The 27103-nt window shown below is 34.4% G+C and overlaps 1 protein-coding gene across 1 annotated transcript; it reads left to right on the top strand.

Annotated features, from left to right (window-relative positions):
* Positions 1 to 3113: 3113 nt before the first annotated feature.
* On the top strand, positions 3114 to 26355 carry LOC136806870 (phospholipid-transporting ATPase ID-like). The gene is made up of 36 exons (XM_067063444.1): positions 3114 to 3236; positions 3491 to 3552; positions 4143 to 4256; positions 4558 to 4794; positions 6221 to 6291; positions 6485 to 6567; positions 7010 to 7116; positions 8828 to 8909; positions 9110 to 9168; positions 9563 to 9637; positions 10223 to 10347; positions 10690 to 10779; positions 10976 to 11030; positions 11469 to 11532; positions 11802 to 11866; positions 12035 to 12206; positions 12729 to 12761; positions 13428 to 13507; positions 14537 to 14581; positions 14875 to 14931; positions 15226 to 15274; positions 15551 to 15621; positions 15951 to 16048; positions 17168 to 17306; positions 17663 to 17702; positions 18138 to 18340; positions 18737 to 18796; positions 19070 to 19165; positions 20110 to 20197; positions 20605 to 20686; positions 21206 to 21347; positions 21898 to 21981; positions 23035 to 23280; positions 24730 to 24895; positions 25259 to 25410; positions 26001 to 26355. The coding sequence occupies exons 1-36, from the start codon at positions 3161 to 3163 to the stop codon at positions 26181 to 26183; spliced, it is 3651 nt and encodes a 1216-aa protein (XP_066919545.1). The 5' UTR covers positions 3114 to 3160; the 3' UTR covers positions 26184 to 26355.
* Positions 26356 to 27103: the final 748 nt, after the last annotated feature.

Here is a 27103-nt window from a genome sequence, read left to right on the forward strand (position 1 = left end):
GTATATAATTCAAAAAAGTTGATGATCATCAAAAAAGAAAAATTTAATGATACTGTAATGGTGAACAAGAAAATGAGAGTATTAGGAGTGTAAATACTCAAACCTGAAGGAGAATAAACAGAAAGGCAGGAACTTAAGAATCTCGAAAGGATAGTTATTCTTAGTCATAAATAGTTTAAATAGATAAATAGTTTAGTTTAGTGCTAGACTCAACTTGATAATGAAAAGGCAAAAAAGGAATAGTCTATCTGAGAATATGATAATGAATCCTTCGAATTTTCACTACATGAGATCATAATGTCTGCAGATGAGCTGTGTAGCCTCGTATGAGATGCTTCTGAGGGGCTGCCAAAATGATACAAATTAGAAAGGCTGTGTGTGGAATCCGTTTTTGTTGACTGGATTCATTGAGATTTTGGAAAATTATAAAAATCCAACTAAATTGACTAACAAATGACCAACTGACAGAATTCATTAAAAATTCTGAAATGGAACATATGTAAACCATGGCATATGTTTTGTGCCAAGCCTAAAAGCACGCAGCAATCATTAGGTGCAAAGTCCAAAAGTGTATTTTTATATACTTATTAGCTTGAGACTGCTTGAGATAGAGTCTATGGATAAAAAACACATAAAGATTGATTATGTGTATATGTAAGACTGACATAGGTTCCCATTTAGGGTTCACAGTTAGGGTTCCCACTTTAGGGTTCCCACTTAGGTTCCCCCATCCCACTTTTCTGGTATGACTATTTTTATATCTACTCTTGACTATCTTAACAATCACATAAAGGACTTAAAAGCGATTACAAAAGAAAGAAAAAAATGAAGAAAATCCAGAGGCACATAATCTTCGAGTTATATGATCGAGTTATATGGCTTCGAGTTATGAAATCTTCGAGTTAAGGCCCGTAACTCGAAATAAAAATGAAGCATTTTCATTTCGAGTTAATTTTTTAACTCGGTTTTTTTATTGACCATTTTCCTCTCGAGTTATATAACTCGGATTTTTTATTCAAAATAATTTCATCGAGTTATATTCCTCGTTTTAACTCGAGAGAAAAATAATGATTTTTTCCATCGAGTTAAAATGTTGTTTTTAACTCGAAATTAAAATGGCAAATTTTTTCATCGAGTTATATAACATATTTTAACTCGAAATAAAAAACGCAAATTTTTCCATCGAGTTAATGATGACAGGCTCTTTTGTCGTCGATTTCCACAGATTGTGGATGGGCTATAGCTTTCTTATAGTAGTAGAGTCAAATAAATATATAGAATAATCACACCAAGCGTGTCTATTTTTTATTTGTCAATCACCTCATGGACAAAAACTAGACTACACTGTAAGGTTATTCGACTTGGCGAAAAATGCACTGTAAGGGTGTATTTTTCGGGAAAACCACTGCGATTTTAGCCCGCACATATCGTCAGTCCAAAATCCGACTACACCACCTGGGCTCTTAGAGAGACTGCCTTTCGAAGATTCTGCCCATTTTTGGGCTTTTTCTCACCCTAACAGAGACTATTTCCTCCCTCAAAATTTCAGCCAGAATTTTCATAAATTTTGGTCTAAGATTCAAGAATTTATGACCCTTTGAGGGAGTCGGTTTTTTTATTTCGGTAATTTTGGAACCCTTACAGAGAATCAACTGTTTGTTAATGGTTTTTGTACTCCTTTGAGGAACATTCGAGGGCGTCCGAAAAGAACCCTTATTATGGCTCGCACATACCTGGCATCCATTTTGCCTAAATGGGGGTACTAAGACTTTAACGGTTCTAGAACCACCAGAATGCAGAAAGCATAGTCGATTGATAAGGTTTTGGGCATTTTTTGATGACGCCACTTTTTAATACAAATTCCTGTAAATAAGATTTTCAAAAAGTTCTCGAAAGGCAATTCTGACTATTTTATGACGAAAAGTCGATGTCGAAACTGGGGTCAATTGTAAAATTTCGTCTTTTAGAACCCCTAAAATGGCTGAAAAATGGCCAAAAATCCGCAACATTGCTTGATTACTCAGCAATAATCCATTTGCTTCCATGGTTTTAAACGGCTGAAATTGTTATTCGAAAAGTCAATTTTTCCATCCGACATGTACCTAACTGACAGACGCAACTAACCCTATTTACGTAACTCGAAACCAATATTGTAACATTTTGAGTTCGAGTTATATAACTCGAGATCATTTTGATGGCATTTTAATTTCGAGTTATATAACTCGAAATCATTTTGACGAAATTTTCATTTCGAGTTATTTAACTTGAAATCAAAATGCTGTATAAATGATTTCGAGTTATTTTCCTTGATTTAACTCGACAGGAAAATGGTCAATAAAAAAACCGAGTTAAAAAAATAACTCGAAATGAAAATGCTTCATTTTTATTTCGAGTTATGGGCCTTAACTCGAAGATTTCATAACTCGAAGCCATATAACTCGATCATATAACTCGAAGATTATGTGCCTCGAAAATCCACTGTGTACACAAAGAGTTATTATAATTTAGTTTGTTTTTTGTGGATAAGGAAATTCCATGGGGAAGTTCCCTGACATTAAAGGAAGGATCAAAGTATCTTTACATTGGCAGATATTGGTAAATTATCTGTGTTAGATCATTTAACCCCCTCTCTCTTTCTCTTCTTTTCTTTTGTTTTCCTGTTTAAGTAAAGTTTTTTTATTTATTTCTTCTTTTTTGAAGGTCGGAGGAGAAAAAGTAAATAAAAGTTTTTGAAATCTCTATTTTGTTTATTTTTCATTTTGCCAAAAATAACGTCGACGGATCCGTAAACTAATAAATAAAAAAGTATTTGCCCAAACACAAATTTATACATATTTTGACAACATTTAGAAATGATTTCAGATCTTTTGTTATGTTTTAAAGTATATAATTTGTCTTTGTTTTGTCTAGAATTTTAGATTTTTTGTAAAAATTAGCATCTTCCGGGAATTATTTATCAAATTTTTTAATTTCATACTCTGGTGAAAATGAAATTAAATCAAGCCCCAAAACAGCATTTTTCAAACATTTATACTTAACTCGTTTTTGAAATTGATAATTTTTATAATTTTGCATGGAACACGCATTTGAACATATTTCTTTTCTTTTTTAGTTCAAAAAAGTTGAAACAATGATAATATTTAGAATTCTGTGATGAAAAATGGCAATTTTAGGGCTATTCAGAGGCCTTCTTTCTTGGGTTTTGTCAATTTGTGGCTGTGGTTCTGACAAGAAAAGTAAGTTAACAGTTTTATATCAGTCTTCAATTTCAAATATCCTTTTGATTTTGTTCTCTACAGTATTTTAGTTTTTTAACCAAAAAATTAAATTTTAAAACAATTTTCTCAAATTCACCTTTAATAGCCTTCCTATTAATCTGTTTTGTATCATAACAAAATGATTATTGGTGGTATATATTATTAGAAGAGCTGATGCTGTGCTATTTGAAAAGGGGCCTGCTTAACCTGAATTAACACTATCTATTTTTTAGAAAAACAGCATTATGTTATTCGTGCAAATGATTCAGAATGGAATCTCAAGGAAGGCTTTCCAGTAATACTTCTTTTTATTCTTTGTTTTGATTTGAAATTGGGTTACTAAATGAATGAAAACATTCTGGATTTTGTTTATCTAGCCTAGATCTCCTATATAATTTCCATTTCAGGGCCCGCACCATGCCCCCCCCACTTTTTGCAAAGCAAAAAAAAAATTTTCTTCACATAATTATTTTTTTCTTTTCTGTGTGCGTGCCAATAAAAACGTTAGAACCTTTCTAAAAGGGGACCGATGGACACTTAAATAAGTCTAATTATACTCTTTTGTACTAAACAACAACTAAACAGTTTTCTTGTCCCTTTTTTCAAGTTTTATTAAATAAATATTTATTATCTTTCAGAAAATCAGAACAAAAAGGAAGCTGTTTTAGCCAAATAAGGCAGGTCAAAATCGAAAATTTTCCAGCCCGTCGACGCAAACCATGGTTGCGCCTCCTTATTCACATATTTTTGTTGGCCCCCTCACTTTCAAAATCGTGGGGCGTGCCCTGCCTTTTCACCAAAAACTTTTTTTAAGGTATTGTGCATTTGCACTTTGGCCCCCTTGAATTCTCAATCAAGATAATGCATTATATTGTTCTCTTTTAGAATAATCACATTAAGACGTCCAAATACAATTTTCTTACATTCATCCCATTGAATCTGTTTGAACAAATGCAACGTGCTGCAAATTTGTATTTTGTATTTCAAATCATAATCATGGTAAGTTTGAAATTGTTTACAAAATTTTAAAAGGAAAAACATTCATGAATATTGTATTATCATAGTATTTTTTTTGGCCTCACGTTACCATTTTCAACGTTGATTTATTTTCTAGTCACACGATCAAGTCAAGAACCAATGCAAAATAAATCTGTTTACATACAAAAGCTTTAACTGTCAACAGTAGAAACAAAACAAAAGCCTCCCAAACCAGGTTTTCATAACTGACAAAGGTTTTGTGTGTGACTTGATTATTGCAGATGCATAGTTGATTTGCTTAATACATTGTTTTGTTTTTCAGTCAATTCCATACATCACTGCATTAAGTCCATCTTCCACTGCTGTCCCTCTAACTTTTGTGTTACTGGCAACTATGATCAAGGATGGTTTTGATGATTATGGTCGCCATAAAAGTGATCACTCTTTGAACAATCAAACAGCATTGGTTCTCAATGACAAAGGTGTTTTCGTTGAAAAGAAATGGCAAGATATTCAAACAGGCGATATAATCAAAGTTAGAAATGATGAATCAATTTCTGTAAGTTTCTAGTCTAAGGTAAAAGGAACTTTTAAAACAATTAATAAAAGCTATTGAGTGGCAAGCTTAATTTTCAATGAATCTTCTTTTGATAAATTGTGAGTGGGGCGACGATTTGCACACTTACTTCGGCGCTGCGCGTGGCTTACGCAGTTAGCGCACATATTTTACGTGTGCAAGCTTTTCGCGTGTGATGGGGGCTATTCTAAGTCTGAAATGACCTTCGCGACTTCGGCGCAGCGGCGAAGGATGTTGCGCAGCGCGAGTCTTTCGCATATGGTATAAGTTATTTTATGTCTGGAACAGCTTTCGTGACTTCGCATATGGTATAAGTTATTTTATGTCTGGAACAGCCTTCGCGACTTCGGCGCAGCGACGAAACATATTGCACAGCGCGAGTCTTTCGCATATGGTATAAGTTATTTTATGTCTGGAACAGCCTTTGCGACTTCGGCGCAGCGACGAAACATATTGCGCAGCGCGAGTCTTTCACATATGGTATAAGTTATTTTATGTCTGGAACAGCCTTCGCGGCTTCGGCGCAGCGAAGAAACATATCGCGCAGCGCGAGTCTTTCACATATGGTATGAGTTATTTTATGTCTGGAACAGCCTTCGCGGCTTCGGCGCAGCGGCGAAACATATTGCGCAACGCAAGTCTTTCGCATATGTTATGATTTATTTTATATCCAGTTCAAATGTTGTCACAGGAAGTGTAATCATGGAAAAACTTGCGCTGCACAATATATTTCGCCGCTGCGCCGAAGTCGCGAAGCAGTATTATCCATGCTAAAATATCATTTTATATGATTAGTTTTACATCAGAAATGGCCTTCACAGCTTCGGCGCTGCGGCGAAAGATATTGGCGCGCAAGTCTTTCGCGTTTATAAAGAGTTATTTTGTGTCCTGAAATGACCTTTGCGGATTCGGCGCAGCGGCGAAACATATCGCGCAGCGCAAATCTTTGTTAACAGCAACTGAAGCTCATACAGAGTTTCTGAGAATGAAAGTGACGTCAGATCAAATGTCGTCAGAAAAGAAAGTGTAATCAAGCGAAAGGTTGCGCTGCGTAATATGTTTCGCCGTTGCGCCGAAGCCGCGAAGGTAGACATTTTAAAGAATAAATAGGTTTATGTCATGCGAAAGGGTGCGCTGCGCGTTGGGTTTTGCCGCTGCGCCGAAGTTGCGAAAGTAAAAATTTTGAATAAGAAAAAACTATATCTTGCGAAAGGCTGCGCAGCGGCGAAGTAACTGTGCAAATCGCCGGCCCTTTGTAAATTGTGACTTTTTTTTCCTAATCAATTTTGTTAAACCTACAATATATAAAACGATATGAAGCATAATTCATTTGTTGGTTGCTAAATCATCATTTTGTATATTATCTGGTTTAGTTCTGATTAATGATAATAATTGCTTTCTATGAAAGGCTGATGTTTTGGCATTGTGCACAAGTGAGGATAGTGGGCTGTTGTTTATTGAAACTGCTGAATTAGATGGGTAAAGATTTCAATTCTTTTTAAGTTATATGTTATCAACCTCTTACCTAGAAGTCTGCAAAAACAAACATTTAAGTATTAAATGGCAACCTTTAAAAATTAAATTATTCTTAAAGGTATAATTTTCAGCTTTAATCTTGATCATCAGTTGTTATTCAGAATGTTATATGAATGTTATGTGTTACACTTTTTAGAGAAACTAACCTGAAAGTTCGACAACCCCTACAAGAAACATTTACCACAATAAAAACTGAACACGATCTTGCTCAATTCAAAGGTAACTACTTAACCTTATCATATCTATGTGAATTACAAGCATCTAAACACTGCTTTAAGCGGAAGACAAAATATTTTGTTTCCTTCCATTTTTTAAATGAAGTTGCAGGAGTGATGCAACACACTAACACTAGGCTACGTCATATCTTCCTTCGTTTCAAGCGTAAATCTCCTACTCTTCAGGATATATATGTTCTTGTTTTGAATATTGATTTTTTTTCTGGATAAATCACATGCGCCCTGAGGTTTTATGAAGCAATGGAGAGTTTGATAAACTTCTTTTGTTGAAAACTTCTATTATGTTTAATTCTATTAAAAAGCAAATTCCTTGCGGGGGCCACTAATGGCCACCTATAGACATTGCCTATAGACTGAGAGTAAAAAAAAGATAAGTAACGCCTGAACAAGGTCTAACTTAAATTTACAATTACTTTTGTGTGCAGGTGAGATTGTCTGTGAACTTCCCAACAATCGCTTAGAAAAGTTCCAAGGAAATCTTTTGTGGGATGGTCAGAAACTGGCAGTAGATAACAACAATATTGTTTTGAGGGTAAGCAAAATTATTTTGCCATATTGTATTATAACTTTCTTTGTCTCTGTCCTTTGCATTTTATAACTTTTAGACAAATGATCAAATATCTCACCCTTAATAATTTATTTTCACGTCTTTTGATAAAGTTAAGATCATTCTTGATATTCTTAATATTCCATATTAAAACTAAGATTTCCTTTATGGGTTTGAAATTAGGGTGCATACCATTTAGCCAAAAACCCAAAAAAGTGAAACAGAGGGTTTAGCAAACGCATTGATTCATTTAAAAGTTTACCTAAACAGACGATCAAAGCCAACAGTCTTTTTTCTGTGTTTTCTTTGTTCGCTAAACCGAGGGTTTAGCCAACAGACTGCACCATTTGATTTTTTGTTTTGCTAAACCATTTTTTCGAAGCGAATTTATGAGCGAAGCAGTTTTGCTATATTGTGCATGTACCTTTAACTTCTATCCCAAGCGAAAATTTGCTATAAAATTTGCTATATAAATCACATCTTCAAACCGATGTTTTTATCAAAATGACCTTGAATGGTTTGGCTTGAAGCCACGAAAACTTTCTCGGTTTGGTAGCTAGGACTGCGAAAAATGCCGTTTTAAAATGGTGTACCCTAACAGTGAACAGCAACAAAATTACCGGAAGCCGAAACACGGACTTAAAATCTGAAGTTGATCAAATTGCCGCACGGGCGGCATGCATCTAAGCAATCTAAGCAGTGGTTCTTCGGTTTTAAATGTTTATTTTGCTTTTAAATGGAAAAAAATTAGTTTGAACGGTGACAGAAAGGATCCTCATCATCCCTTGACTTTTAACAGCAAGTATCAAGTATCAAATAAGGTCAATTAATGAGAGGTTTTTGCAAGTCGCGCGGGCGGGCGGGAGGAGTGCTCTTTTAGTGAACGAAACTTACCTTGCAAAACCAAGTGGATATTCTATGATAAAGAAGTACAGAGATAATCAAATTTGTCGAATTTGTCAAGAAATAAATCAAAACTGCCCAAGAACCAACAAGCCATCTTAGTACACTTTTGTTTTTGTTTTATTTTTATGTTTTGATGATTTCGACAGACGATTCGTGATTCGAATAAAAATGTTCAATCGTTCGACGAATATCGTTCGATTTTATTAAGGCACCATTTACACTAGAATAAATAGAAGGAAAAAAAAAGAACGATGCGCGGCAGGCGGCGGCGGGTGTTGTGCCGCCGTGGATTATGGGGTGTGTTTGGGGCATTAAGGCTCTTACGACCCTGTCTCTATACCGGCTTTATTAATTAGAGGGATTTTTAGAGTGTCTCTTATTTTGCTAGCAACTTGCGAATTGAGGTGGAGTCTGGATCGCTTCGCAACCCTTATACAATACGGCTAGTTCTAACCAAGCACTACACCTTGTTGACGCTAGTTCACTAAGCGCATGCATGCATAAGCCCGAAGCTTTAATGTTTTCTTCAGCTAGGCTACCATTTTGAAATTGGTTGCTGTGACTTCAGGCATTCAAATTCAAAATGGTAAGCAGAGAAGTGTAAGATCCTAGAAATCGTATTAGCAATGCAATAGCTTCTTTGTCTAGGTGAACAAACCCAAACCATTTGCAGATTAGTGAAACGGTTTGAGTTTGTTGGTTTTGAACATTAAAAGGTATGCAACCTTAATATTTTGGATAAACATCAATTATTGAAAACACCCTTTATTTTTCACATTTTTTCTTATAGGGTTGTGTTTTGCGTAATACACCATGGATATATGGTTTTGTTGTTTATGCTGGCCACGACTCTAAACTAATGATGAATAGTGGTAAGTAAAGCTTTTATTTTAGATTTCATTTCTTTACCTACATTCCTGTGTTGATAAAAAAGCTTCAGGATATTTTATGAGCATTTTTATGTTTAGGAATAATATTAGAATTGAGTCGATTTGAAAAATTTCTTATTCACGTTTTTAATTATTTTTTTTCACTCAATTATTAATGTTTTCCATAATCATTTATTGTTTAGGGAAAGGAGTCTTTAAAAGAAGTAAGCTGGATATAATGACAAATTATCTTGTAATTTGGGTTAGTAAAATCCTAATTTCCACTCGATTTTTCATTCTCACAATTTATTTTATTCAGCTTTTGTTTTGACTGACTTCTCGGCTTAGTATGTGAATCAACTTAAGTTTCCAAAATATTTATACAGTAGTTAAGAAAGTGCAGTATTCCTGAATACCTCAATTTCCAATTTATTTTTACGTGCACGAAAATAAAAGTAAAATGTGCGAAAAAAGGCATACTTTTGCGCACTCCGCGTTAAAATTAAAGATACAAGAGAATCATTAATCATAATACATGTGAAGAAATCTCATCTTAGCAATCTTTTTAGAGCAGAAGAATCTTGGATGTAAATGCTTGTAAAAGTTAATGGGATTTAAAGGTATATATACTAAAATAAAGCTTTTTTCTTTTTCAGATTGCTGGCTTACTGGCAGTCTTATGTACATTCTTGTCAATAATGTCATATGTATGGGAAAATAGCACTGGAAGGGTATTGTCTTTTATTCAATTAAATAAAATTGTTCAATTTATTCTTATCATTATCTCGCGTAGTTGTTTTTTGAGATTAAATAAACTAATGATTGTGTGAATCACTATTGGGCTTTTCCAGAAAAAAAATTTACCCCCACTGTTGAGGATATTGATTTTTCAAAGTAACTAACCCCCTGGATATCCTACTTTATTTGTAAAGACCTTCTGGATACCCACTCTTAAAAAATGCTCAATCCCCTGGATATCCACTCATAAAAATATGCTCAACCCCTGGATATCCTCTCTTATAAAGGTGCTTACCCCTGGATATCGTATTTTTTACTTAAAAAGACACTTTGCCCCCTGGATATCTGCTCCCTTGTAGATATTTAACCCTTTGGATATCCACTTTTGAACAAAAATCATTAACCCCCTGTATATCCGATATCCTCAACAAACTATTTCTGGAAAAGCCCATTGTTCCAGTTATGCCAGTTAAATAATTTTCAATTTATGAAAGGCCTCTGTCAGAGAATTCTTCTTCTATTAAAAGTTATACCTTTCCATCATATGAGTTTGAAAAAAAATTCTTATCATATTTTAGAAATTTCAAGTCTACAAGCCCTGGCCAGATATCATGAAGGACAGCCCTGCAATCATTGCATTGATGAATTGGCCTGGTTTTGTAATGGTTTTAAATACACTCATTCCTATTTCTTTGTACATTAGGTAAGGGGCCTCAATTATTATTATGGTTTATCAAATCAAGCTGTAAGGCCAGCTGCGTGAGAAAAAGGTTGTCTGAGTGTGCAGGAGTGTGCTATAATAGAGCACTTGCAACTATAAAATTTAGATGTTGTTGAATAACTAGTTAATAATTTGCAGTTGCAAATAATTATTTTGGTCGATTTTTAAAACAATATAAAAGACATTTAAATTTCAGGGTGAGGATTATTAGAATGTTTTTTGTTTTTTAGTATGATACTGCCATTGAACGCAATTTTGTGAGCAAGCATTTTAAGATGATCTATAACTTAAAAATATAATGTTTCTTTCCTCTCTATTTCATAGTGTTGAGGTCATCCGACTGGGACAGAGTTTCTTAATTGACTGGGATTTGAACTTATACTATGAAGAAAATGATACACCAGCTAAAGCAAGGTATTAAAATTGTGTTTTTACAGTTTTGTGATCTCGTCCTTTGTACATGGAGGGCCAAATACCTTAATACATTTGCTAAGACGCTAGATTTTACTCATAGTGATTTGTGCCCTTTATTTGTTGATATATGCCTACAGGTGCTAGATTCAATCATAAACTATAAACGATAAGTATCTCTGTTTTTATTTCATTTTAGGAATACAACTCTAACTGAGGAACTTGGGCAAATCCAATATATTTTTTCTGATAAGGTGGGTCGACCAATGCAATATATGTTTATAGATAATAATGTTGAAGTCACTCTGAGAAAATATAAACACAGAATGTCAAGATTTAATTTTTTTTAAAGGGATTATCAACTTTTCTCCAAAGCTGAAATATTTGACTTTGAAATCTCTAAAAATGAGTCTTTACACAGAGTCTTTGGGTTGAATTTCTATTGTTTTCAATTAAAAATTCAAAGTCGAATATCTCAGCTTTGGAAAATAATTGGGTCAAAAACTTTGGAGGTGTTTCTTAGGACCATAAAAGGTATCTCTATTCTAAGCCAAATATCAAAAATCATCTGATAATCCCTTTAAAGACTTGTAGGAGTTATGATAGAATATTTATTTTTATACTTACCTTTCTTTATAGCTAAACTAAAGGGTAATATCTATACATACATTTCCCTGGTATTGCTCTTATAGACTGGGACCCTTACACAGAATGTTATGATGTTTAAAGAATGTTCCATAAATGGCACTCGTTTCGGTATGAACTTTCCTATCATTTAATGCTCTAAAAACCATACCACCGCTTTACTGCTATTGTAGTTTGGATATTGTGTATAAAAGGCTTTTAAACATGGTGTCTTTTTTATTAAAATATAAATCAAATACATGAATGCACAGTACTCAGGTTTTAATATGTAAATATCAAATTGTGAGTTCGAATCTCACTTCAGCTCTTCAATTTGTTCAGTTATATTTGTGTTGGGACTATCTTGTGAAAAAATTAATGACATAAAATTGTATTTTTAGGTCAAAGTCAAGCAGAGAAAGACGGTGAAATAACAATGAACGACCTGGAAAGTGTCACAGAACCGGTTTGTTATCATCTACCAAAATTTTAGTTGTATTTTCCCTAAATTCTTTATCAGCATTTTGAAGATTATTAATAGGGCTCCAACCAAGATGCTGAAAATTTATGTTATTTGACATTATTTTCATCCCCTTTTAGATAGTGATGTATTGTTTCGACTTTTTTTTTATAGCCATTTGTTGACTTCTCATCTAACCAATATGCTGACCCAAACTTCAAATTCTACGACCAAGCCTTGCGCGACGCATGCGTAGAAGGGGAAGAGAGTTCGATTGAATTTTTTCGATTACTCGCTTTATGTCATACTGTGATGGTTGAAGCAAAAGTAGCCACGGACGAAGTTGGTATGTAGCATGTTGACGTTATTAACTTTTTGTTATATGATAAGACGAGCGAGCTGACGATGAGGCAATAAATTTGACAAAAACTTTGTAATAATTATTATTGAAGAATCAAACGAATATTGTCTTTGGTATACATGCATCCCTTTGCTGTAACAATTCTGTTTATCCACCTTTATTTGAAAGTCAAGTATTCAAATTGTTTTTTCTTTTTCGTTTTGAAAGAAACAGTAGAATTTCGATGGATCTTCATAAGTTCATAAGTTTCTTCATAAGTATCCCATTTAAAACTGTCTTATTACTTTGACTCGGAGGTTTTACTCAAAGCAATCGGATGATTAAGCAGGTGAATGTGATTATCACTTCAATGATTAATGTGTGTGGAAGGGCTTCATCTGTCTTTTACAGCTCTTAAGCTCCAGCTGCGTGTTTATATGGCTATGTGTGGTGTATGTTGTAATGGTTAAAGGAGTGCGATTATGATTATCACTTCACTAACCAACTTTTTCGTTTCTGTTTTTTTAGATTACGTACCTGGCTATAATGGTGATAATAACGGTTAGTAGGAAATTGTGTTATGAAATCAGCGTCCTTTTTTAAAAATGTTATTAATTTGTATATGTAATCACATGATAACGAGTGCAATTCGAATATAATTGCACGAGTGATTTTTTTGTTATTAATTTTCCGAGTCCGAAAGGACGAGGAAAATTCGAAACAAAAAAATCACGAGTGCAATTTTCGAATTGTACGAGTTATTATGTGATTACGAGCTAATCGCACAATGGCTTCCACTACTTTTTCCCAGTTAGGAAAGTAAATTACAGAAATTACACTGAGAGTTTTATATTTTTCTCTTCTCTCTGTGTCTTTCTTTTATTGTTGTTTATTGATTTTCTTTCTCACAAAATGAATTTCGAATGCAATTAAAAAGTTCGATGCAAAAAAAATGTAAGAAAAAACATTAAAATCATTTTTGTAAACATTGGCGCAGCATTGAAGAGTGTGATTAACGATTAATTGCTCTCTACAGGATGCAATTAACGATTAATTGCTCTCTTTGAGGGCGTGCCAAATAAGAAAAAATAACCCATCGTGCGATTATAGTGAAAATCATACGCTCCTTGCCAGTCCCTATGATTTGGACTCGTTCTATGTTGAGCATAATACTTTTATCTAAGTCACGCTGTTATAAGTCATTGAAAATTCTGTACTTGTTTTTAGGACTGTTGGAATACCAAGCTCAGTCTCCTGACGAAGGTGCTCTTGTAACAGCTGCACGAAATTTTGGTATTGTTTTTAAGGTAAAGATACAAAAAGGTTAACCCTATTAGCCCCAGGGGGGGGGGTAGAATCTACCACGCTGGAGTTCTTTTGTTTATATCTCAAAGAAAAATTTTTTAAACGACTTGAAACTTTCTGACTTTTAGTAAAATCTTATTAAGAGTACTTGTGCAAAAATTTAGGGTCATAGGTCGTCCAGATCAGGTTTTATGACTTTATTGTGAAACATGACATAAAACCCAGCTAAAATCACTTAAAACTCAAAATTTTAAAGTGCTGATAACTTCTAAACTATTTATTCAATCATTTTCAAATTTTGACACGTGATAGGCATTGATAATACAAATTTAAAAAATTTAAAGAAAATATTTGAAAATGATGACGTCATCATTTATGACGTCATCAAATTTTGAAAATTTTACTCATCTTCAGCATAGATTTTAAGAAAAACTCTTCATGGAAATTGCAAAACCGGCAATTATGTTAAAGAACAGTCTTTTACCTTTCAGAATCTTCAAACAGAATTGAAATATCCTTATTGGTTCAACTGTAATAGACATTTTTGTAAACCATATATTGGGGCTTTTTTCCGAAAGGTCGAAATTTTGTGATGACGTCATCAGTTTTTGCATGACGTCATCAATTTTTTTTTTCTTCCTAGAAAATTGTATTTTGATGGAGAACATCTGTACCAAATTTCATGGCCATAGCTCTTCTAGATTGAAAATAATCGAGGGTGGTAGATTCTACCCCCCCCCCCTGGGGATACAAAAGTCAAAAAAGCTTGGGGCTAATAGGGTTAAACCATCTCCAGCTGTATTGCGTAAGAATAGTTTTCAGGCTTAATTTCTTTTTTGAGGTCGGTTTTCGTCTAAATTCTTTTAAAAATAAATCTACCTACGTACTTGGCCAGATTTCAACAGACTAACACACTGACATATAAATAGTATGGGCTGACATTATGTCAGCCCATACTATTTATATGTCAGTACATTTTTCTGACGAATTTTTTGAAATCCTTTACAAACTTATCCTTTTTTCTATTATAGTCTAGAACACCAACTTCAATCACTATTTCCATCAATGGAGAAGATGTATGTAGTTATTTGCTAAATTACTCAGAGTCAGTATTTTACATGGATAGCCCAGCAATCTAGCCTTTCGAATATTTTCACGGTCTACGGGCAGCCACCTCGGCTATCTATGAACTTAACGGAACATAGAAAGAGCGCGGATTCAAACCGGGAACCCCTGGTTTCAGAATCATAAGCTATCAGTATCATCATATTTTTTCAAAATGAAAATGGTAGTTCTATGATTCTGCTTTCTGTTAAGGAAAAGTTTGCTTGCCAATTTTTACTGTTATCAGCCCTTTCTTCTTTTTTAGGAAGTGTATGAGTTACTATCGGTGTTAGATTTTGATAATGTTCGGAAACGTATGTCGGTAAGTCTTTCGAAACTTTCTTATATAAATATAAGATAATATATAAACCCTTTGTAATGAAAATTCCTTACCTTCTTAGTATAAAACGACTGGAAAATTTATTCACTCAACGATCACGCGCACTAAATATTAAATAGTATGCCTCCAAACTTTGTGAGAAACAATTCTTAGTCTACTCATGTTCGTCTCGAAGTTATTGTATTCTGTCCCTGATAGGTTCAGAGGCGAACAAAACCTAACCTATGACTCTGTATTCATTTATGTTATAATATTTTTCTACCATATGCAACTTAGGTCATTGTGCGAAAAGATTCCAAAATCATGTTGTATTGCAAGGGAGCAGGTTTGGCTTTTTTCTGTTATGGGCTTTCTTTAGGGATCGGGTTCTAAATTTGGTGAGGAACAACATTTTCAAAAACTGTCTCCCTGAGAATCATTTACTTTCAACAATAAGGGTCATTTTTCGCTAAAACTTGCTTTCGCTAAAAATTTCTTAAAGACTCGGTTCTTAGAAATCTTGGGTCCTCACATAGCCGTCATTCGCCAACCCTATTACCCCCGGTTATTTTGCAAATACATGAAATGTTTATTCTAAACTTTGATTTTTTTTTTTCAATAGATACTATCATCTACGAATTATTATCAAATCAATCACAACCTATAATGGAGCCGACACAGCAACATCTAGATGTAATATTTCTCCTCTTTACTTCTACTTACTTTCTGTTCCCCGTCTGATCTCGTTTTATACAGTAGCATCCTTAAGCTTTATAAGTTCTTTGGATCCACGTTCTCAAATATTGCCCTCTATGAGAAAATTAACATGAAATTTAATCCCTATCGAAAAAGTAGTAATTTCCCATTCCCACTCGGGAAAGACATGATTTCGAGAAACCCAAATAGAATTTAGAACCGAGAAAAATGGATCTAGTATTGGCCATCCTATCAAAAACAGAGAATGAATTCGATGAAAATGATTTGCACAGTATTTTGAAGTTTATTTTCTTCATTCGCATTAGACATTCGCTTGCGAAGGGCTAAGAACACTATGTCTTGCATCTAAAGAACTCTCGCAAGGTGAATTTGAAGATTGGGCGGAAGAATTCAACGAGGCTAGGTATGAATAAACAATGGAATTATTATAGACACTGGAAAAACAACGAGCTGATTTTTGCCAATTTCTCATGTACAAGCCTTGTCCGCAGTTATGACATTATTGTTCACCCTCCTTCCACCATTAAATGATTTTTTCGTAGCATTTTAGTTGCATTTCTCATCAAAATCACTTGTCCAATTTCAAATTAGACTTTAAGTTCTCCTCCGAGATTCAAACTCATCTAGTTAATTACTAATCATACGTCGTTATGACGTTTTAAATTTCGAGAAAGATGCAAAAACATGTTATGTATAAGAAATTGAATATTGACACCAGAAATTTTTAAATATCAACCTCAAAAAATCCACCGTGCCACCACGTGCCACCAAAAAATTTTCATACCACAGTTGAGCTATGAGACTCACATCTAATATATGTCAATCTCAGCTCTTCTTGGAGAAATATTGGAAAGATATTCCCAATTCAAAATTTCGTGCCATTATAAGCATTTTGTTTGATTTTACTCGTCTGATGATTTCTCTCTCACACCAGATCTCATAAATGTATCCGTTTGGTATTCTAGCATTTATTTTCAAACTTTTGGCCAGCAAAAGTACAAATAGAAAAAGTTAGAGAACTTTTTAGAAATAAGAGTATTAATCATTTTTCAAAATCAGAGTTCTTCGAACCGCCATGACAATTGTCCTTTGCGGACAAAGCCTGTACATTGATTGTTTCCTAAAACAATAGAAAGACAATACTTCGCTCTCCACCATTTCTTTCGATGTTTATCCAGAGTCTCTATAATAAATCCATGGTAGTACGAAATGTACAATAATTCCCCAAGCGAGAGGGAGAAGTGAGTATTAAGGCGAGTTCACCAACTTGATTGCAGCATATACTTCCCCACCACTGTTTTTATGACTTGCTTAGTTATCACGTGTTTTGCTGTACATTAAAGTGACGTCAATCTCTTGAAACACTACTATCTTCTCTTGCGATTCCTGAGTGGAGTAAAAAGTTGCAGGCGGAATGTTGTCGAGAAAAAGCCCGTGTCCGTTTGATAGAGAGATCAACTTATTGGTTCTACAGCGTTCGATTCAAATTAGTATTTCGCGTTTATTTGTAAATGCTTTTTAGGACATCTACAGAGGACCGTGACGAAAAAGTATTCGAAGTATACTGTTCCATTGAGAAAGATTTGAATCTACTTGGTGCCACTGCTATTGAAGATAAACTTCAAGATGGTGTTCCAGATGCCATTGCCAACCTTGCTGAGGTTTGTTATCTTTTCTTAAGACCACGTTCACATACCATGGTTCCGTTTAGCTCCGAAACGAGATAAAGCCATTCTACTGGTTAGATTTAATTTTACGTTGCTTCTAACGCGTAGAATGTCTCCATTTCGTTTTAGAGCGAAACGAAACCGTAGCCGAAACCGAAAAGAACCCTTTAATACCCTCATGAAACATATGTGCGAAATTTCAGTCACGTATTATTTTTCAAGGATACGGTCTTTCTGAGTAGAATATCCCCGGACTAAGTCGATTTTCGTTCAATTTCTCAACCTGAAAAATGTAATGTCTATGTTCTAGTATAGTTTTTATTAATTTATCTTTTCACTCTTATTTGCAGGCAAACATCAAAATCTTTGTTCTTACGGGAGACAAACAAGGTGTGTCAATGTGTCAATTAAGCTCAATCTTCTATTAAATTCACTCTCGACGATATCCTCGGGACGACTGTGCAATATTTATTCAACTAACCTAAGATTAACTAACTAGATTATTTTATGAATTGATGGAAAGAGATTCCTTTGCACTTGACCATAACACATAGAATGGCTACCAGTTTTTGAAAAACTAAACTTTGATATTTTGATCCAAGGTACAAATAGCCACCTAACGATGTTTCATAATTTCGAAAATTAGGGGAAATGGTTTTTTCCTGACATAAGGAAAACACCATTCATATACAAGATCTTTCGCTCATATCTTTGAACATTATCGAATGTCTAAAATAGAAATACATAAAATAACAGATTATAATCAAATAAATCAGGAAAAAAATCAAAAAACAACAAACTTAATTCCTTCTTTTCTCGTCATAGAAACTGCAATAAATATCGGATATTCCAGTATGCTACTTACAGAAAACATGCATGACGTATTCGTCGTAGAAGGTGATAACCTGCAAACAGTACACGCAAACATCAATAAATATACTGACAGAATGAACGAAATACAAACCCTTGAAGGAAACGCTCCCAAAATCTATTTCAGTGGTGTCAACGATCACGAGTCTGTACCAATGGTATGTATATGAACGCGTTTACGCGTCTACCCTTTTAAGGACGTTGGAGTGACTGAAACGAAATTTGGAATAACTCACGGCTGTTTTGACCAGCGAAATAGGGACAGCAAAGTTTTTGTTTTAATAGTCCTCAATTAGTAAGGATCTTGAAAATCAAAAAACCAACTCAACACAACCAAAACACAACATACTTAATATCGTTATTGTTTAAACCTACAGTTAGTTTAAATTCGCACAATACGCTGTTAAAAAGTTTTATCCATTTATAATGTCTTTTTCTATCAAAATAACAAGAAAGAATAGCCTTTTCCGACGATTGCCTAAATATGAAGATGTATATTTTGATGATAATGATAACGATTCCTTGGCTAACATATGTCATATGATATACTTTAGGAAGACGTAGACGAAAATATGAAGGATGGTTTCGCCCTGGTCATCTCTGGAAAATCTCTGGTAAGAAGAAATACCTCGAGTGTTGGATTACAGTATTACTTGGGATAAACGCCCCCTTGAACAAACCTCCCTCCTAAAAATCGAAAAATTCAATAAACGTCGGGGGAGTTCATTCGAAGTAATACGGTTTTGCAGTTAGGGTTCTAGGAATCTCATTTTTTAGTCAATTTTAGTGAAAAATAAATTTTCAGTGGAATACTTTTTGTGAATATATTTACATTTTGAAAAATTTTTAAGTCTCAAATGAATTTTACTGTAACTTTTCTTTCCCAGGCTTTTGCGTTGTTACCTGAAGCAGAGCAAGACTTTTTACGCTTGGCGCTCGCATGCAAAGCGGTTATTTGTTGTCGAGTGACTCCTTTACAAAAGGTAAAAGCATATTTTGTTTCCTCCATTAAATCTCACAGTTTTTTTTCAAAGCTAATATCTAAACAGGGTCATTAAAAGATAAATTACAGTGGAGACTCCATAAGTCGAACACGCAGGGGGAAAAAAAATTGTTCGAGTTCAGTCAATTTCGAGTTATGGTTTACAAGGCATTATTAACGGGACCATAAAACTTGTTCATGTTAAGAAGACATTCGGTTATAGAGGTTCGAGTCAAAGATACTTCACTGTACAATGGGCTTTTCCAGAAAAAAACCGTGCACCCCCTGTCGAGGAGATTCCAGGCAATTTCAGGATCATACCCCTCTGGAATTCCGAATTTTTACAAATTTTCAATCATTACCCCCTTGGAATTCCGAATTTTTTTTTGACGGATTTTCGTCTACCCTTATGCATTTCCACTGCATTTCAAACCTTACCCCCTTGGAATGGAAATGGACCTCCTCAACAGGGGTTGCACGATTTTTTTCTGGAAAAGCCCAATGATTGGTAGAAATACGGCTATAAGGTCCTCCTATAAATAAGTGAATTCTAAAAACTGTTACGTATTCCCACACGTGTGTTATTTGAATACAAAATGACATATGAACATATCAATGCAAAAATTTTATTACAAGAGTTGAATTATTATTTCAACTACTCTATTTATCGAGCAAATGAACACCTTCAACGACATAAAAATTTCCACATCTCGATACTGTAACTTGGTCTAATTAATAGAATATAGGTTTAGAATCACTGATTGTAAAGAGAAGTTTTTATCTTTGACCACTAAGCAAAGAAATATAGTTTTAATCAGTGATTCCGATTTTGTTATTAATCTTCGCTCTAAATAATGGTGTCGTAATTAGAAGAGGGATGTCGAAATTAGACCAACTTATAATACCTGTCTTCCAATCTTCAACACCGTTTCCCCTTCCATTCAGGCATTGGTTGTTGAGTTAGTGAAGAAGAATGTGAAGGCGACAACCTTGGCAATCGGTGATGGTGCTAACGATGTCAGTATGATTAAAGGTTGGTTCGTATGATCGCTTGCCCGTCTGTCCATGCTAAGGGTGAATCGCTTGAGAAACTTTTAACTTAAGTTTCCAATTAGATTTTTTTAGTGATCTTTTCTTCATTTTTAAAAAGTGTACGAAATTATTTCTAGTGATTCGCCCAAATACAACCCCAGTTTGACTGACCCGATTTATTTGCCTCTTTTAAGTGAAACTTTCGCCCTCCCCCCCAAAAAAAAAATATATTTTTACGTACCACGGTTGAATCTAGCTAAATTTTAATTGGAAAAGTAAATCTAATTTGTCGAGATGCAGGGTGATTCAAATGATAATTTGAACTAGCAAGGTATAACTGTAGCTGTTTACAGCTGTATACTGTGATTGCATTTGTACTTCTTGTATTTTCATACTTTTTTAATACAGCGGCACACATAGGAGTGGGTATCAGTGGGAAAGAAGGAAGACAGGCTGTTCTAGCTGCGGATTATTCATTTGCTCAATTCAGGTATAAAATCTTGAATTACGTTCAAACTGTTACAATGCTTGCTTGGCTTATCAATCGATCGTCCATTTCAATAACAACCTGTCTCGTTTGCTCATCGTTGTTACTTATTTTCTAATATTTTAAAAAACTTGGAGAATATTTATTCATTTTCCCGAAAATAAGATCTTTTGACCCCTGTGGACCTAATACAGTAGATTCTCTTTAACTCGAACCTCTACAACTCGAATGTCTCCCTAACTTGAACAAGTTGTTTCAGCCCTTCAGTTAAAAATGCCTTATAAAACTTAACGATGAAAGTGAAAACTAGAAATTAAACACAACACATTTTATTTATTTCTTGACGTTATAAAACTTACTCCATAACGCGAAATCTCCTTAACTCATTTGTGCGGGTTCGAGTTATAGAGACTCAACTTTAATGATATCTTACTTTCTGCTCCTTTGGCATGATGTTGCAGTAAACGTTATACGTTTACGTACACTGGAAACGTTTTGAATCGAATGTTTAATTATCTCTAGGTTTTTAGAGAGATTGTTGCTGGTTCATGGTCGCTGGTCTTATTGGCGGATGTCAAAGTTCTTGAATTATTTCTTCTACAAAAATTTCGCTTTCACATTAGTTCAATTTTGGTATAATCTTTTCACTGGATTCTCCGCTATGGTAAATATCACAATGTCTAAATTTCTTAAATCTATTGAACGAAATGTTTATTTTCACTGTATTTAGATTTTTAGAGTGACGGGCAGTTTGGGTAGCCTATTTTGATAAAAATATTTCTCTTTCTAGTGCCAAACTTTCCGATTAAAAAGAGAGATTGTTGTCACAAATCCTAAAGTTTTGTAGAGAAAATGGTCGTTGTCGGTAGATCATCTGGCCATATTATGCGCAGTGCTGTGGCTTCAATCCTCTGTGTGGTCTTCTGCTAAAGACCTGAACAATTGTGTTCGATGTTTCACTGTTTTAAAATGCTAGTCAAATTCAGAGATGTAAATCAAGGGTATAATTAGAGTAACCCATTAGAAAAGAGTGGCCCCATTCGGCTAAATAGCCAGCCATCGTCAAAATAGGGGCTTTTAGCTTAACCCCTCCCCTCAACAATGCAGTTGCAACCTTACCTGCTTAATAAATGGGAATTTAACTTTTTCATGAGGCTATTATCAATTGCATTTCACGATTCGGGTCACATAAGATTTCATTCTTATCATTATAGACTTTATATGACGATTACTTTCTATCCGTTTACAACGTTTGTTTCACCTCATTACCAGTCCTCGCAATGGGTATCTTCGATCAGGTATGTGTTGTTTCATAGTTTCATTTCACAGCCGAAATGAATCATGGGTAATCAGGACTGTTTGCGCTCTAGTAACGACTTCCGGTTGGTTCAAAAAATTTTAAACTTTGGACCAATAATATGTTGTCATTTGCGCGCAGCTGGTCCTGATTACCCATTACGCTCTGCGACTGTGAAATGGCCTGGAAGTTTCATTTCTTTATTTTAACAACCATAACTATATAACTAACTTGTTCGTCCGTTAATATAAGATTAGCAAAATATTTTATATTCAGCTTGAACTACAACACAATTTACAATAATCCTCTTTTCGTGGATCAAATTTTAGAAAGTGTTGATGCCGAAAGCTTTGGGGGCTGACACTATGTCCATTTAGAACGCCATGTCATTATCCCAATAAGCATTGAAGTCGAATATTTCGTTCGGACATCTGTCCAGCTTCATCAAAGCCGGTCACAAAACAGTACTAATAAAAACTAAAACTGTATTTTAATATAAAGTTTTGCAATCGTTTGAACAGTTCCATTAGCAATTCTTGTTCTGTAATCTTTATTATACTTGAGTTAAGGCATGTCAAATTTACATCTGATTGATATCATTGAAGTGCCCTTAAATTTATTTAAGCGAGTTTTATGATGCAATTTGACTGCCCCAGCATTTAGTTTTTTTGGTAGTACACTTGATGTAAAGAAAAGTTTAAAATACATGAAACATAAACTTAATTTGAATAACGGACGTTGTTCTTTCAGCAAGGGTGCCGTGTGCAGTGCTAAATCCAGTGGGGATGGTTTTAAAGTGCTTTAAACATGGAATTTCGAATGGGGATGAAATTAAAGTCAATTTCCAAGTGGGGTTGAAATTATAGGGTATTTTTCCCACCGGGACGAATTTTTTGCCAATTTTTCTAGTTGGGCCCAGCGGGTCTGTGATAGGGGTGTGTGTTCGAAGGACAAAATGCCTATACTACGATGTCACTCATTTCTCCTGATTTAAGATACATGTTGCTCAAAATTTAGTTTATCTTGTTCATGTTTGCTTTCTTTTTACCCGCAGGACGTGAACGATCAAAAATCACTTTCGTCACCAAAACTTTACATCCCTGGTCAATCAAATCTTCTCTTCAACAAAAAGACATTCGCCTTGAAACTTTTTCACGGTGTTGTGACGTCACTCCTTCTTTTCTTCATCCCTTATGGAATATTTAAAGAGACCATCACTTCAGAAGGACTAGCAGCCGACTTGAAGACTGATTTTGCAGTCGCCATAGGAGCTATTTTAGTTATTATTGTCAATTTGCAGGTAAGAGTTTTACTTTTGTGTTTTTTTTTATTTTAAAGTTGGAATTTTCCAATCCACAAGGTTGCTTCACATCTGTGTCATTCAATATACCTTAACTATGAAGGTAATAATAATACAGATGGAGAGAAAACGTCCCGGTAATGACCTAAATGGTCGTTGAAATCTTTTATAAATCTATTCAAAGCGGCTTTTCTTTGATTTACCATCATTGGAAGCAAAAAACATCAATTTATAACTTTATAAGAACAGAAAGAGGCTGATCCGTTTATTTTGAAAAACTTAATTTTGCGAGAAATCTTAGTTAAAATGCGATTCGATATAGTTTCAACTGATTTAAGGATAAAAGAATATATTAATTTCATAAGGATATATTTTTGGGCTGGCATCTTGTGAACATTGAGAGTCGCATCACATTATCATTGAAAGTTTCTTATCTTAAAATCTTCACGTCTAAGTGGGCAGTGGTTTTCATACTCTGACAAAATGATCGATACAAGGTTCCTAATCGTAACACGTAATTTTTTTTTAAATCTATCGATGGCTTTATGGGCAGCTTCCCCTAGAAGTTTGGAGTATTATGCTTATTATGTGAAGTTTTTTTCAAGGCTATTATATTTCAATATACTTGTTAAAAATGTAATGTCTTTTCATTCATCTTAAATATTTCCACGAGTATACCCAAAATTAATCATCTTATTCCCAAAGCAACCAAACAGCTGTTTGCTTCCGATGATAAATCAGAATAGAACAAAAGGCATTGACTCTCCATCTATCTTTATTACCTTCATGCCTTAACGGCCCTTTATTGGCGTTGTTTTTTTGTCGCTGGTGTTATAAGGACCGGCACAACAGATTGGAATTAATTCAGAGTCGGTCTAAAAAATGGAAGAATATGCGCTTTGGCTTAATAGCGCTCCGCCTCGCATACGTCATAGTTATTTTAACTCAAATTTGTACGAGTTGCAATCTCATAGTTGATTTCAAAGTGATTAGAAAATCGTAAAAGTCATTACCTTTCTTTTGATATTGTAAATTATTAACAAGCACGAGAGCAATTAGCGCAAAGGAGGATGGGATTGGAAGTCTTACAAACTATTAAATTTATGCAGATTCTTACTATTTTTAGATGTAAAAGGGGTACGCTATAATTAGAGCTGGCGTAAAAGAGGCCGGAGATTAATTAGGACCCGGCGTAAAAAAACCAATACATGTTTTTTTTTTTCTATAAGTATAACATTTATAAGCATATACAGGCTCAATTTTTGATACCAAAACAATGGCTCTATTGTTTAAGAACAATAGAATGCTAAGCATATTGCGAGCCTGATATAGGGGTAGACACTTGCTTATAAAAAAAACATGTAAGGTACTTGAAATATAATTTAAAATTGTCGAGTGAGCAAACAAGATCAACAAAATCAGTTAAGTTTCAATTTTCTTACTTCATAGATGGCATTAGACACTTCACACTGGTTATGGATCAACCATTTCTTCATATGGGGCAGCATAGTATTCTACTTTATTTTCACATTCACATTATATTCTGAAGGACTTTTCAACTTTGCGGTGACTTGGTTCCCGAACGTTAGCGCTGCTACCAATACTTTTGGATCAGGTAAATCTTTTTCTCTTTGTAATTTTATTTACATCCAATTAATTCAAAGTCTGTCTCAATATAATCTGCAGCGAAAACAAAACTTGTTGGAGTCCCTGTTTTTTGTTTTTGTCTGTTTTCGCACTTCAACGAGCCACCTTCTATAAATCAGGAAGCTTAAAAGTACCTCCTGTGTAAAAATAATCATTCTACCAAAAAGCATAAAAAGTTTTAAACTACTTTTCTTCTTCATCTTTATTTGGTATATATAAAAGCGAATAAACTTAAATTTAAATTTTATTAAAAGTTCCAAGCTTTTTCTTTTAGTTTCAGCTGTTTTAGATTTAAAGAATTGAGATAATAACGTTCGTCTTCTGGTTTCAGGTGCCTTTTGGGCAGCATTTTTTATCACATGCGTCGTTTGTCTTTTCCCTGTGGTTGGATACCGATGGGCCATGCAGAAGATGTATCCCACACTTGGTGATAAAATTCGAAAAGGAATCTGGAAAGAACGACGTAGCAAGAATCTATCTCTGGTAAGTGGACCGATGAATTTTTATCAGTTATGGTTTATGATCGACATACTTCCAGCTTGAATATCGATTCTTCTAGTCACCTAACATTAGATCAGACGTGAGAGATAACCTTGCTACGGTGGTCGACTGCTTCATCAGAGAATAAGCGACTTATCTCGCCCTAGATTGAAAACCCTCCTCATCAAAATTATTTTCCCAAGATCAAGGGTATTTAGACCACATATTTGTATATCGATCAATCAACGCTTTAAGGATTGGATTAGACTGGTCGCACATGGCGTCAAAAAGCTTTCAGTCTCAAATTCAACGTTTGAGCCTAGTGCCCTTTCATCTAGCTTTTAGGAGAAGGAGTTTTATAAGAACAAACTATATAAGACTTTGTGGACTTTAAATACCGAATTTCCTAGGAAAATTGACAAAACTTCTCAAAATGGCGAAAATAAGAACATTTAAAGAACATTTTTAGGCCTGAAACTCAAAAAGTTAAGAATATCTCTAGGCTTCAAGAATTTTGGATGTTCTTATAAAAAAACGTGTAATTGGTATATTTCTGTGACTAAAGACTCAAAAATTATTCCCTCTTTTTTCAGCTTTTCCAACGTAAATCACGAGTCAGTTTGAGAGCACGACCGGGATCACATCGTTCCGCGTTCGCCTTTTCCCAAGAATCGGGGATAGGTGGACTGTTATTTAGTGGAATTCAAAAGATCAAAGGTAAATCAAAAGGCTCATTTGATGTAGCAGGTGCGTCTAGTAGAGAAGATGAGGCATAAAAGATTCTTGCTTGGAATCACCTGGAGGATATTTTCATAGCACCCTGTTATATGAACCTCGATTTTTTTTACTCATTTAAAGCACTCGTATCTCTTTCCCAGAGCATTGAGTTGATCATTAGTCATGCAATCGTGCTCTATTAGAATGTCATTCCAAAAAATTCGAAAGTACAAAGATTAGCTTGAGGTAATGTGTTTGGTTTGCAACCTACTCTTGGTTGTTAGTTGATATTGAAAGATTTACAAAGTGCTGTATAACTTACACTGCTATATTGAAAATATGGAAATATATCGTTGGTAAGATTCTTTCGAGTGTCATTCTACTCTATAAACCAATCAATTTATACGAAGATGGTGTTAATTACTTAGCTGACTGGGTACCTGGTTGACAAGATAATATGAAGTGGTATCTCCTTTCGAGAGCATTGGGAGTATGTTACTTACATTATTGGTCAGATGATCCAAATGATATTTTTATGGTTGATGTAATACAAGATTCTATTCGCTTTAAGTGTAAAAATTACTCATTAATAGTTTAAGTATGCAAAATTATGCACCCTTTTTTGCTGCCATGAAGAAACCATGTAGTAAAAAAAAATGTGCACACTTAAAACGAGTGGACTTTGTATGCTTTACAATCTCACAGGACAGCGACATCTATTTTCTATTCTAATCTTCAAACTTCAAGATCTTTACCTCTTTACCGCGATCAACAACTCTAATTACAAACAACAGATATTAACACATATTTTGACTGTCATTTTGGCTTAATCATGTATTAGAAGCTCCTTAGAAATATTTTTGACACTGACATACTTTTAAAAACTTTAGGATGTTTTATATTATGTTCACCTTACTGACAGTATGATAATTTTTAACGACAGCACTTTATTATACTAGTCTAATTTAAGACTTGACAA

Source organism: Clytia hemisphaerica, unplaced genomic scaffold (assembly GCF_902728285.1).
Source record: "Clytia hemisphaerica strain Z4C2 unplaced genomic scaffold, Clytia hemisphaerica genome assembly, whole genome shotgun sequence".
NCBI lineage: Eukaryota > Metazoa > Cnidaria > Hydrozoa > Leptothecata > Clytiidae > Clytia > Clytia hemisphaerica.

Coding starts and splice junctions, on each gene's coding strand:
- LOC136806870 (XM_067063444.1), top strand. CDS start 3,161: ATGGCAATTTTAGGGCTATTCAGAGGCCTTCTTTCTTGGGTTTTGTCA. Junction 14,582..14,874: donor TTTCCATCAATGGAGAAGAT/GTATGTAGTTAT, acceptor CTTCTTTTTTAG/GAAGTGTATGAGTTACTATC. Junction 17,307..17,662: donor CCATTGCCAACCTTGCTGAG/GTTTGTTATCTT, acceptor TCTTATTTGCAG/GCAAACATCAAAATCTTTGT.